We start from the raw sequence: 14,180 nt of genomic DNA, 5'->3' as shown, positions 1-14,180 counted from the left end.
TTTGCATTTCCATGTCGCACAACTTTAATAGAATATTTTAACTAACTGTACAAATTGAAAAGAAATATTACGCAAGTAACAAATTGTGAATAAGAACCAGTTAAGGCCATTGCTAGCACACGGTCCAATGCAGTAGATCTGAAGACGTCAACCGTGGCTCTGAGATCTGTCTAACAAGATCAACAATCTTTTTTTAAAAAGAGAGAGAGAGGGGTGGATAATATTTTGCTGTCAAGTCCTTTGATGATCAGTCATCAGGCACAAGCGCCCAAAACAAATGGCCAAAATCCCAGTGAAGTATATAAAATACATTGGCACCTTCTCCCATTTGTTTTCCCACTTTCTACCGATTCAATAAGTAGACAATAACAAATACTTATATATTCTGAAACAACTTTAAATGCTGAATTAGATTACACTGTGTTAACGACAATTGGCAAACAATTTAACGAACCAGAACAGCGTCTTTCATTTTGGCTTCTTGGCAACAGAATTTACATTTTATCCACACTTTGTGTCCCAACACTGACTCTAAATGACACTTGTTTAGCGCAAGATACATACCAGAAGTGCTATCTTATAAAACAGCCACAAAAAGCCTAGGGGTTGGCCACTGCTTAAATCTGTCATCTGTGAGGAGAATATTCAGACTGGATGTGAGGCCTGGGCTGGGGGAAATTCAAGATTCTTTCAAGTTTTGCCTTTCATGTCAAACATTGTAATTTAAAAAAGTATTCTCACCAAGCTTGTTAAAACAAGAGCAAGGAGCATTTCAGGGGTGACTGAGGAAAATGGAAATATATAACCACGTGCTTGTCTCGTGATTGTAGTTAGTGTGCTCAGTGTAAATGCTTGTTTACTCCACTACATCCGAACAGAAGAGAGCACTATCAATGCAGAACATGAATCTTCAGTCTGAACATGTTTTTAAAATAAGAAACAAGCAAAAAAAACAAAAAGTAAACGACAACAAAACAAACAAAAAAAATTGGCAGTATTCACGTTTTGTTAACCTGCTATGCTCAAATAAGCTTTGAGCCTATAACTGCAGATGGGCCTTAAAGCGTTCCCCAAAATGCACCGTATCATATAGCTGCATGACACCAGAATAAATAGTCCAATGACATGACAATGAACATTTAAAAAAAGTAAATTAAATTGTATGTCTCTTAAAAAACACTAAACAAATGATAACAACCCCAGTGAAAGATTAAGTCAAACTTGTTCAGCAGTTTCCTGGTAAACTCACATCGTGTTGGTGTTTAAAAAACCCTGAGTAACTGACCGATTTCCATGAAAACTAAAGTTTGGGATCCAATCCTTTTTTGCTTATTTTTAAACTCTTTCATCTAATAATGCTCTGAGTTTGGCAGTAGTAACCTACTCCACATTATTAAAGACAACTGTTCCTATATGATGCCATGGCAATTTACATAGAGTCAAGTCACTTCTTGCTTTGGGCTGAAATGAAGCCAAATAAACGGGGCGAGATGGGCGCAAGACAAAAGAAAAAGAAGTCATGCACATAGTAAAAAACGCAGTTTGGTTTGCGTTCTATTGCGTTCAGGTAAGAGTTTGTAAAAAGGCGGAGCCTGTACAAGTAGTAGGACTTGCTGATTGGTTAACAACTGATTTGATGGACAGCAGGTCTCCACCTCCCCTGATCACCAAGGTTACTGCTGTTTGCACTCAGCCGGCTGGGGCTGTTCTTTCTGCAAGGAACGAAGAGGAAAAAGAAAAAAAATGAAACAAGACAGGCAATGAAACTGCTCAACATCAGCTAGCTAGAAAGCAACTGCTCAAGAAAGAAAGCACCTTGTTTGGTACAGCAAAGGGAGGATTGTTAGAAACCTGGAATGGGTCTAAAGCAAGAAATGTAAATAGATGGAAACCAACATGACTAAGAACAGATGCAATCTACTCAATATGTAAACTGGGGGTTCTAAAGAGGTGGGAATGTTAACAAAAATTAAAGAGGTAAAGAAGAAAAGGAAAGCAAGAATAAACCAAAGCCACTGGACGAGCGAGTGTGATGTATGTGGGACGCCATCCTAATTTCTCCCTTACCTAGAAATGCATGGGGTGAGAATGTTTGATTATGCCTGTAAGGGAGAGGGGGTAATCCAGGGGAGGGAGAGACAACAGTATGATGAAGTTAAAACATTACATTAAAAAAAAAAAATGGAAAAAAAAAAAAAAAAAGCACAGTGAAACATTACTATTAATGAGCACCATGAAGCAAAAAACAATGGGTGATAAGATGGTATCCGGGAATGCGAAAAAAATTAAAGAAAATTTAAAGAAAAATTTATAAAAATAACACTACTAACAACCAACTTATTACATGTTTTCAGGACACATTGTTTATGTGTTTATGTGATAGTCCAGTGTGATGGAGGAAGTATGGAGTATAGTGATCTTAACTACACCATCTGCTAATAAACAAGTCTGTCACCATCTGTTATCACATGATTTTTTTTTTTTTTTTTTTTATTTAAATCCACTAGCCTGAAAGAAATGAGATGTAACCTGTATGAACAGGTCACACAATCAGTAGTTTTCCAACACAGGACATCAACTGCACTGCAGTGAACAGATGACTCAAGAGAAAGTAATGGTCTCCTAAAACAGCAACTTGAAATATTGAGATCTTGAGGCTCCGGTGATAAAATATATAACCAGCGTCTCCTAGATAACCAGAGCTTCCCCAAAGCAGTCTAACAACATTGAGATTGTTAGGGCTTGAAATTGAAGCCAAATCCTGACAGTCAGGTTTGTGCAGCCTGTGCAGCTAGCATTTACAAGAGAAAATTAGAAACCAGAGTCAAGGAACTGTCATGTTGTTTTTTAAGGCAACTGTTTACACAACAGGACATTGACACTCTGCTAAAGTAATTCACAGCTACAGATGGAAAAAGGATCCAAAGAACTCTGCTTTCTTCACTTAGTAAAAATGCTAAAAACATAATCAGAAAAATTGTGTGCATTACAAATTGGAGGCACAAAATTAGAGGTTCCTTTAATCCTGCAGGAGTTTGCGGATTCTCATTAAGAACAGAGTAAACGACACTCCTTTACATGAACATAACAGTGATCAAGCTGGTGCAAATCCCACACATAAGCTTGTTTCTACCACTGACAAAACATTTTTACCATCCATATGCCAAACTTATGGGATATATCAAAACTTCGACTTACTAAATTAAACTTCTGAGGACCTAACGGTTTAAATTGTGATAATTTACAACGATAGGGAAGGAAGTGTAGGGTGTAAACTGACCTTGGGATCAAAGTCTCCCTCATCATCATCGTCATCACCTTCCTCATCTTGTTCCTAAGACACAAACAGAAAAATGACACTTAAACATGCAAGAAATACTTAAGAAAATTTCACATTTATAGTAACTAGTATAATTTAAATGTTTTGAGGTGGTACACTTGTAATCCCTGTGTGAAAGTCAGTGGCATTTCTTAAGATTTCAAGTGTTTGTCAGTGAACAAATAATTACCTCCTCTTCTCCCTCCTCCAGCTCCTCCTCTTCAAACTACAAAAACAAAGAAGGGGAAAAAAACCAAAGCCATCAAAGTCAGTCTGCAAATATCCAACTTGTGGCTTAAGCTTTTTATATGGTCGTGTCTCAAAGTGCGTGCATCTGAGGCAAAAACTCACGCTCTCGTCATCTTCCAGGGCCTCTCCAGTGAAATACAGCACTGCTCTGGGAACTATTCTTTCACGGAAGAAATGACCAATCTCAAAGTCTGTGGCTAGGGTGAACTCAGAGTCTTCATCCTATAAAACAAGAATAGAATAGAGTGTTATCACACAAATCTGACAGATTGAACAGAATGTAATACCTAAGAAATGGTGCAATAATGCCTTTATGAAGAACATTTCAGCAACATTATACTCACCATTTCTCCATCTGGTGGAGCTGCAAAGAAAAAAAAAATTAACACACTGAATCAAAGTGATGACAGAAAGGATTTAAACGGGACGAGAGGGAAAAAATAAGATTCATTAAAACAAAGGCCAATATCAATGGAAAGATTTATGGGATTAGCTGAATTTCACATAAGGTATGAAAACCCAGTAGGTTATCAATGACATCACAAAGCGAGGTTATCATACACAGGAAGTGACAGCCCATGAGCAAACACTTGTGCTCCACCACGCTGACTAAAAGCGACATCATCCGATCCTTCCTGTTCTTTGAACAATGCTGTATTAGAGGAAACTGAGACGTTACACTTATGAGGCTGTGCCCACACTGGTCAGTGTTATGTACATCTGAGTGGTCAAGTTTTATGGTACATTATTATTTGCTATTTGTACCTGTCAGGTCAATATTATCATGTTTACATGATTTTTTACAAGTTTAACAGCAGAACCCCAACAGTCTTACACTTTAAGATTTACAACTAGCAGTGCTAGTCTTGGAAGGAAAATAGAAATTTATCCAGAGATTTTTAGTGAAGCATGTGATTTAAGCGCAACAGTATTTTTGGTATATAAGACTATGCATGTAGGGCTGCAATGGATCATCAAGTAATTTGATTATAACAAATTTGACACAAATTCTTTCCTTCGATCTTTCGTTTAATGCACAGCTCTGTAGCGCGCCAATGTGTTAAACGTAAATGGGAGCTTTTTACCCATATGTACAACTAAAAACAAACCTGCAATACAAACTTATTAAGGAGCAGCGTGTGAATAAAAAAAACTTTTACAACATTAGGTCAAACAACCTCCAGTTGTTAACAAAAATACCAATAACACAACATCAGCAGTGATGATGACATTGACCCAGTTTAACGGAATCTCTTTACACAATGCAAAGAGCAAAGAGGCAGAGCCGTTACAGAGACGGTGAGCTCAGGGTGAGCAAAAGAAAATGTGTTTCTAGCGTCCAAAACAGCAGCGGCGTTTCTGTGATCACCATTAAAAGCAGTACTAGGAAAAAAAAGCTAGCGGGAGTCCTTCATCAAAGCACCTGATCAAGAAACTCTGATGTGAAGAAAGGCAAACTTTGTAGCTGTCCCATCCACCACCATCTGTTTAACACAGCGAGAAATCCACAGTAAGCCTCCAGGAGTTGTATTAAAATACGCAGATGAACTATTTTGTATGACTTGGACTTAGGGCCGTTCGATATAACAATATATATCGGAGGACGATATAAAAACGTCTATCGTTTCCTATTACGCTATAGTTTGTTTCGTGGTGTCGTAAAATAAACTGTTTATGGCAATATTTTTTCATTGTTTTGATGGTCACTGTAGTGGCTATATTAATTTCTTAAAGCTCTCTCTTTCTCTTGTATTTAATATAACCACACTATGGACGGACAAGCGCCTGTTTTTACGTGTTGTCGTTAGCAACAATGACGGTAAAACCATCGCGTGGCTCCGCTGTTCGCTTGTTTGTTTTCCACGTAAACCTTTCACAATGAAGCTCAAGATCCTGTTGAGAATTTTCAAAATAAACTGAATCACGTGAAAGAGCATGCAGAGTGTTTACGGAGGAGAAGCAAAAAAGAGCCGTCGGGTGCTAAAAAATAAACCTTAGACTCAAACTTTGAAAGAAAACGGCGGCCGTTACAGCTTATGTCTAAAAATGCATAGTTTCATGCATCGGTTAAAACACTCGACTCCGGGTAAAGGACACCCAGCTGGAAAAACTTCACGCAAGTCGAGCTGCCCGAGATTCACAGAATTTACAGAAAATATTACATTTTTGTGATTTATATCGTTGTCAGGACGATAAATGTCTTATATGATATGAGATTTTGGTCATATCGCACAGCCCTACTTGGACTGTTTGAGATTATTTATATATTTTTTGTATTTATTTTTCTTTAAAAAATAAAATTTCTGTATAGCATGTATACAATCAAAGGGTTTAGTTGTTCTTATTGACCTGTGTTTTATCTCTTTATTATAATATTTATTATTGCTCATTAATGAGACAAAAGTATTCCTTATCCAATTACTCAATAAATTACTTGATTACTAAAATAATTAATAGCTGCAGCACTATATGCATGACACTTGGCATAGTTCAGGTCTGCTAATAAAGAAAACGCACGCGCACTCGCGCACACACAAAAAAGACATTGTAACTACTGAGAATGAGCTTCCTCCTAGGGCAGATGGAGATATCAAACTTTATATTAAAAGTTGTATTCATTTCATGCTGAAAAACAACATGTATATTCAAAAGCCAACGTTTTCTCTGCCAACTATTTACCAATAAAAGTTTTCAAGAAATCAAAATCTTGATATGTCAATGGGGTGCACAGCAGGTAAGTCACATGCAGCATTTGTGCATGTTCACATGAGCTTTGAATGATAGCCTATCCACTAATGGCCATTCTGGCCAAAGAGCTGCACACCCAAGCACACTTGACAAGGAGGTATTTATATTCACTAGTCATACACCAAGACTATGACCGAACCAGTAGGGCAAACATTGGTGCAGCCAATGAGTAATCAGGTCACCTCCTCAAAGTCAGAATAAGTCCGGGCATGTCAGACAGGTAAGCTGTCTATACAGGAAAGACGACACAGTCATTAAAGGTGTATCTTGCCCTGACTTAATGATCTTTTGAATAAGAATGATTAATTTCAAGATTTGCCTAACTGACACTTTATTATTCACCTGATGTTTATTCAACTGAAACTGACCTGCTTCGTTTTTAAATGAGGCAACTGTTTCAATAAGGTTGCCTAATATTAGAACGTTTTGATTTGTTCATTTAAATTAAATTAACACCAAATTAATTTAAACTGCCTTAAAAAAGAACCTATGGTACTTGGAATACAGTTAATATTGTTTAAAGAACCCAGAGTGCCAGCTCTGTTAAAATTAGTTATAAATAATAGCATCAATAAATTACATGATGTCATTAAAAGGTGGTGGTTACCTTAAACCTAAAATTTTTAATTATCTCTTTATCAGTCATTAAATTCACTGTTTAGCATCACAGTAACAAGCCTTTGAAGCTGGAAAATAATGGTAAAACCAAAGTTTATAAAAGTCCCAAAGCTGACTAATGAACAAAGTTCAGCTTCAGCAGCACAGACTGATACACCTACTCATGGCACTGTCTGAACAATTTAAAAAAGTGAGTCTGCTGCCACCTGCTGTTCACTTTAGTTGAATACATGATTAACAGCTCATATTATATGCTTACATATTTTTTAAACTACCTGCATGTAAACAGATGTTACCAGCCCATTAAGTGTACCCATTTCTTGCAACTTAAACAAATTTCTGAGTGGAGGTTTGGCATATCTGTAAACAGTTCTCAACTTGTGTTTTTTTTGTTTCTTTGTTTTTTTAAAGAGAGAAGTATCTTTGAGAGTTCCTGAGAAATCCCAAACATTATGTGTGTCTGTGTGCTCTCACCTTTAACAGGATTAAAGAAGTTGAAGAAGGAGTCATTGGGGACCTGTTTGGTAACAGTGCGGACCGTGCCACGCCCTTTATGCTTCTGCTTCTTCTTAATGGTTTTCACTGTCACGTCCTTCCCCTTGTGCCAATCTATCTGACAGCTAGAGAGAGGAAGTATAAAAAAGTGAGAGGCGGCAAAAAGCAAATATGCAAGAAAAAGGCAGAAGTTGGAAGGCCTGCCAAGAAGAGGTTGATATGTGGGATGCAGAATCACCAGATTTATATAGAAAATACGAAAAAAAAATACTGCACAAACCACACATCTATTTCTGAGTTAAAACTTAACATCACATGTTTACCACAGTTTGACAAGCATATGTATTAAGCTCTGGTTCTCACCCCTCACAGTCAATGATCTCTGGTCCTTCAAATGAGAAAGGATCTGAGGGATCAGGCTCTGACTTCATCTTGTAGACCTTAGTGAGAACTGCATTGTTGAAGTAACCATTGGGCTCAAAGTGGAACTCTAATGTAAAACTCTAAGAAAGAAGGAACAAAAGGATAATTTAACACACCGACTTAAATCTTGCCCAAGTAACTAATGATAATCGACCATAATTACAGTCACTGGCAGACACTGACCATTGGCTCTCCTGGCTCAGAAAACTTGACTTGAATATCTTTCAGGTGTTTTAGGATGGGCTCATCATGCTCCTGTCACGAGATTAACAGACAAGTCAAGTACTATTCATAAAGTAAGTGAAAAGGGAGAAGAGGATCATCAGTCACTGAAATGTACCTGCAGCATGTCACTAAGCATGTCCACACTCTTGAATATAGTGAGCCAAAACTCAGGGATGCCTTTTGGGTCTTCCTCTGGTGTGGCTTCCTCTTTCTTTGCATCCTCAATAGCAGCTTTTTCCTTTACTTCCTCCTGTAAGGAGTGGACAGAGCGATAATCAACACTCACTGTTCACAAAAATCTATATTTAGTCGCACCAAGATCACGATTTATTACCAAATTATCAGACAGTTCACACTGCAGCAAGATTACATTAAAATGTGGTATCAGGTTCTAAATGAAAATCAAATTTGTACTTACAGCTAGCTCCTCCTCTTCGTCTCTGTCACTCTGCCACTCACACTCCTCGTCTGTGGGTTCCACTGTTCCTGTGACGATACCTCGTCTCTGTGATAGACATTATGGTGAAGTTAAACATTTTTAACAGAATTTTCTATATATTGATGAAATATAACTATGCAGGCAAACGTTCATTTGGCACGTGTGGATTATTTTCAGCTCGCAGACTGACACCAACACCATTTGAGAGAGAGACTGACACACACACTCACACGACATGCACACAGGACAGGTGCAGCAGGATTACAGCTGCCAGTCTCCAGTGTGATTAAGAATGGCAGACTTCTTGTCCCTATCTCTGGAAATAGCCTTGACTGACAAAGGACAGTCGACTACTTGCTGCAGCAGTTTTCAATTTAGCACAATGGATGCAGCCTTACTGACCTCTGATTAGGCCAGAGACATACTTAAACACCCATTCGTATAGGAAACACCACAAGTGATCCTTACAGATTTGTTCAGTTTTATATTTAAAGCTAGCATTTACTCTGTTTGCATTAACACATAAAGAGTAAAGGAAAATATCTGCCTAGTGTTACGTAAAATAACTTTAAGGAAATGTGTTATTAAAAACAAAATCTGTTGTACCTTGTCAAACAGTGGCTGATAGAGAGCAGCATACTTCCTCTCAAGCTCATGAACCTCCTCATAGAATTTAGCCTCTATGTTAGCACATTGCACCTGTAGTCTTTTCAAGGCATGCACTCGCCTCTTCACTGCTTTGGGAAGCATGCTATAAGGGAAGAGAAACATAACAAAGGGTCATTTAAAAATGATGACGGAAAATGTCTTACAAGAAAAACTGTAATCCTAAACATTTGTTGAGAGTCTACAACGAACTAAATCATGTTTTTGTTTTTAGGAGATTAAACAGTGATTTTATTTATATGTACAGCATAAAAAAAAAAACCTATCAGCTGTAGGAAATTACTCAATAGTGTCAGTTATCAAATTCATCTGCTGACTGGAGCAAGCCAGCAATCCAAAAACTGGTTTTGTTGTACATGTGAAAAGTTTTGTTTTATGCCATGCATAACAGCAGAGTAGTTCACTGTACTGAATAATTTCATATGATTTTACATTAGTGATTCTGCATTTTTGAGCATGCTGTCCAAATTGCATATTTGAAATTGCAAACTTTTGGCTCCTTAGTGTCAGAATCCCTGTAAAAATGATGATTATGATTGCTTCTCCATTTTCATACAGCTGTTTAGTGCTGGGCGATATGGAAAAAATATTTATCACGATATGAATTATTTTATATCACGATAACGATATATATCACGATATACCACCTGACCTGTGGTCATCTGGAAAGTATGCAGTCTTTAAACAGCGAGTGGAGAGGGTGCAGTCTTTGTTTTGAATTACTGTAAAGCATGTCGCAAATCCGGGTGCACGTAAAGCAGCACCATGTTGCAAAACCACAAGACAGAGTTTCTTTGCGAAAAATATCATTTTTTTATACTTTATTTTCTCTTGTTAAGAGTATGTATAGTGAGAAGACAACACTAATATATTTGCACAGGCTATTTAACCCTTTAAGACCTACCATAGAACCAAGTCCGCCAGAGCTTATCTTTACATTTATTTATTTTGAGTGTCTTCTTAGTTTTATTTTTGAGACACACAATTTTTTATATACTACAGGAAAAATAAAAATAAATAAATGCAAATTTGCAAAAACACAGCATGTGCATCAAAATAAACTATTTACAACAGTGTAATTTGACTTCTAAGCATCCCAGAAACGATACAGAAGAGCATAAAGTCAAACATGACTTTTAAAAACACCAACATAGGCTTTGAAGCTAAAAAAACTACATTTTCCGCGAAAATGACGTCACTTCCGGTTTCGGGCAGGTAATGGCGGACATGCGAGAGTTCGCGCTGACTTATATACAAACTAGGAAGTGTTATGAACAGCTGATTGGATCGGCAAAGCCTGTTTCTGGAATATTATGTTTTTGTTGCTGGAAGTACTTTTTATGCAATTTTTGCAAAGCTATATGTGGAAGGAAACCGTGACCTAGGGCAAGCTAATGGAATAAGATGTAAGTACAACTCTTACGGTTTCATATGCAAAAAAACCCATTATTGCGCTACCTTACGTGGTTACAGTTCTACAGGGATTTAAAAATAGTTAGGCAAAACGGAGTGTGCCTGCTCCGACCGGTTGTAAAGGGTTAATGATATATTTTATGTAATAATTTGTAAAATTCGGGCTAGAAACGATAGAAGACAAATGGCACGATAGACACTTTTCTATCGTCCACACGATATATATCGTCATATCGCCCAGCACTACAGCTGTTATACCTACACAAGCTTTAAATCCTATCAAATGCCAAGAAAAATGTCAATGAGATATGTTCTGTGCCACACAAAGGTCAATGCAAGGGGGAAATAAATCTTCAAGAATTATTTAGTTACAATTAACGTTAATATGTTTAAAAAGTTGCAATTCTCTTGAATTGACATCTACAGCGCTCAATGATGTGAACAATAAATTGTAATCATGAGTGTTTTCATTTTTAGCATATCTAAAAACGAATCACAGTTCAGCTGCACTGACCTTTCCAAGAAGTGGAAGCTGACAGGTCTGTCCACCTGCCCACTTGGATTTTGCATCCCTTGATCCCCTTTACCTGCCAAACCAGCATACAACATTAGTAGAGATGTTCATCTCAAACTGTGATAACAAAAATGTGTATTAAATGTAATTACATGTAATATTAATTTAATATTTAGCCAATTGCAACCTTATTATACACAATATAAGGTAAACCAATCAATAAAACAACAGCCAACAAATACTGTGAAATAATGGACTAGTTAACATCCCTAGCCCTTCTCTTGGAATAAAGCAGTTACTAGCAATATAAAACCATGTTTGATATGGTTTTATAGTAACAGCTTAAAAAAGTCCACAGACAGCCAGAGATATTAGCCAAAACCTTAAGCCCGTTAAGTGAAATGTTATAGTCAATGGTAATAAAGGCAGTACAGAGGTCAAACAATGACAACAATGCCCTACATTAGATCCCATTAGAAGATCATTTTAGATCTTCAAAGGGGAAATCTCAGTGGAGTGCTGATTTGGAAAAAGCTCATGAAAAGGACATTTGTAATGTGCATAATGAGGATCTGAATTCATTTTTCACAACTTTTTCTAACAATTTGCTAACAAATTGCATATTTGAAATAATAATTGCTGGAAGAACTGGGATTAAGAGGTTTTTTTCCATTGAGTAATGGAAAAACTTACTAAGCATACATACCTTTAACAACCAACAGGTACAGAATCAAATCAAGTAAACAAATCTCATCAGAGGCATTACTTTAACATGGCCAGTGGAAAAAAAATAAAAATTATTTTTACCTTTATTGGCTTCCATGACCAAGTGTCAGCTCCTCCCTCTGTTTAGAAGTATATGAGATTATATAAGCCATGTAATCATCATCAGCAATTAAAGTGAGTAAGTAACTTATGGAAGGAACACCAAAGTGAATGATGAATACTGTCAATTGTATCTCATCAGTGAGTCCTTGTAAATTAGAGAAGCTACTGAACTGCCAAAAATAACCTGCGCTGAAGGCTCATAATTAAAACCGATGCAGAAGAGTGACAGGCAGACCAGCTGAGCTAACTTTCAACGATCTACAGCAACAGCAGTGTTGAGCAAGCGCAGGCCGATGACGCATTGACATGCTAACAGCAGCTGGGCTAAGCTATGTCAACCAAAGTTAGCATCTCTCCATTTTCAACAAGTGTAAAATGACCAGCGCTGGTTATGGCCGTCATGGAACCTCTGGGCAACATCTAATGAAAGTGGACGCTAACATCACCTCACGTACAAACACATAGGTGTAATCACTTAGTATGGGCGTGCCAAAGATCTGACAGCAGCTAACCGGGTTAGCCAGCTAGGTAGCAAGAAACTACAAGCCAACGTGCTAAGAACAATGCTTGGGCGAGGACAAAGTGTAAGGGTTACCATTTTAGACTGTCGCCAGTTGGCTCAAGACAATCAGAATGGGGAGGCAGAACAGCAGTGCTGTACAATTCCATTATGTATCTCGACGGATAACGGTACAACAGCTAGCCACTACCGACCGCATTGACAAGCTAATACCAGCTAGCTTCGGCTAGCTCGCGCGTGAATTAAAAACACCAGAGTCAGACAAAAGTACCGTGAAGACAGTTTACCGGCGGTCCGCCGGGCTCATTAGATAACTCCGGCTGCAAAAGTAATACTCCAACATGGAAACATATGCTAAAATTAATGACAAATCTTTGCTTACTGACAGTTTCAGCAGTCTTACCTCTATGTGAGCGGAATCTCGCCAGGCGCGTCGCTCACGCGTATTCGCTTCAATCCGCACGCCCGAGCGACACACACGCTCCAGCTTCTTGGATTCTGATTGGACAGCCGGCGAGAGCGAGCTTGGTGCTACATTTAAGCACTGCGTTGCGAAAATGTCATTTTTGGTAACACCGATCACTTATCGACCTTCACTTGTGCTTCAGTCATCCAGGGTTTCTTAAACAAAGAAGTGTTTTCATGATTAATATCTAATCTAATTCTAGAAACCCCTGTCAGGGTTTGATAAAAACACAAACAAACAAACAAACAAACAAGCATTTCTTGAGAGTACATCTTGTGTACGTGCAACACAAACGCACAGAAGATAATCATTTCATACCAAAAGACTTGTTTTCTTGTCAAACAGTGTCATCATCTTCTGTGCACATTTGTATGTATGTATGTATGGGGAAGTTAAGCATGCTCACAGGATCATTACTTTTAAAAATGCAAATGTTCTTGCATGCACAAGTTCTTATCTTGCACCCAGAAGATAACAGCTTGTGGAACAATGAATATAAGATTTGCATGAAAACTCCTATACATAGTGTCCAGCCTGCAGATGTTTCATTAGACAAGATAAATACTTTCTTGATAAATGCTTTCTGATATGATCATAATGTCTCACAAGAGCCAATTAAAAATCCCACATTGGTGTCTGTCCTGGCCTGAGTTTTATTTTATGGATATTTGGAACCATTTCAGCCTTCATCTACACATCACATGGCATAATGCAACCACAGTTTTGAAAATTTAAGGTAGCTTGTAGTTTTAGAAATCTATGTTTTAAATAGTCCAGCATGTTTATGATTGTATATTTCAAAGCTGCATTTAAAAATCATGTGATTTCAGAGGACAGGTATAACTCAGGTTTTCAGTTTTGGTGAGCACTTTCAGATGTAATTAATAATGACTACATTTTAGGACACTTTAAGTCTTACAGAATTAAATGTAGGACTTTGCAATAGGAGAAATGCAAATGTTTTGGCACAAGAGACAAACAAATTCAATTGAATTCTAGTGAGTGTTCTGAGTGATTGGCCAGATCACGTGTAGACCACAAGAGGGCTTCATATACTCATTTTGTCAGAGACAGTGACTCTTTTGGTATTTACCCACAGAAAGAGACTCTAATGTTGTATAAATATATTAATAAGCCACTAAAAGATTATTAATGATGAATGTTTTCCATTCCAAATAACATTTGTGAAACACTCATTGTTTTCATTATACTCAGGAAAACATCTGGAAGAATTAAAATTTTAAATTTTGTAAAAAA

The 14,180-nt window shown here is 37.4% G+C and overlaps 1 protein-coding gene across 3 annotated transcripts; it reads right to left on the bottom strand.

Annotated features, from left to right (window-relative positions):
• nap1l4a (nucleosome assembly protein 1-like 4a) lies at positions 1-12,930 on the bottom strand. Of its 3 annotated transcripts, none has more exons than XM_063480002.1 (14): positions 12,861-12,930; positions 11,917-11,954; positions 11,110-11,182; positions 9,123-9,267; positions 8,496-8,582; positions 8,193-8,327; positions 8,036-8,107; positions 7,793-7,932; positions 7,409-7,554; positions 3,913-3,932; positions 3,671-3,790; positions 3,510-3,545; positions 3,281-3,334; positions 1-1,712 (listed from the first exon to the last, which is right to left on the bottom strand). In XM_063480002.1, the coding sequence occupies exons 2-14, from the start codon at positions 11,930-11,932 to the stop codon at positions 1,674-1,676; spliced, it is 1,083 nt and encodes a 360-aa protein (XP_063336072.1). In that variant the 5' UTR covers positions 11,933-11,954; positions 12,861-12,930; the 3' UTR covers positions 1-1,673. The 3 variants fall into 3 exon arrangements, with proteins under 3 accessions (XP_063336072.1, XP_063336073.1, XP_063336074.1); XM_063480003.1 differs by lacking the exon at positions 12,861-12,930 and adding an exon at positions 12,533-12,716; XM_063480004.1 differs by lacking the exon at positions 1-1,712 and adding an exon at positions 2,068-2,102.
• Positions 12,931-14,180: the final 1,250 nt, after the last annotated feature.

The sequence above is a fragment of the Pelmatolapia mariae genome, linkage group LG7, assembly GCF_036321145.2.
Source record: "Pelmatolapia mariae isolate MD_Pm_ZW linkage group LG7, Pm_UMD_F_2, whole genome shotgun sequence".
Lineage (NCBI taxonomy): Eukaryota > Metazoa > Chordata > Actinopteri > Cichliformes > Cichlidae > Pelmatolapia > Pelmatolapia mariae.
The sequence above is the reverse complement of the archived record's forward strand: the minus strand, read 5'-3'. Positions and strand labels throughout refer to the sequence as shown.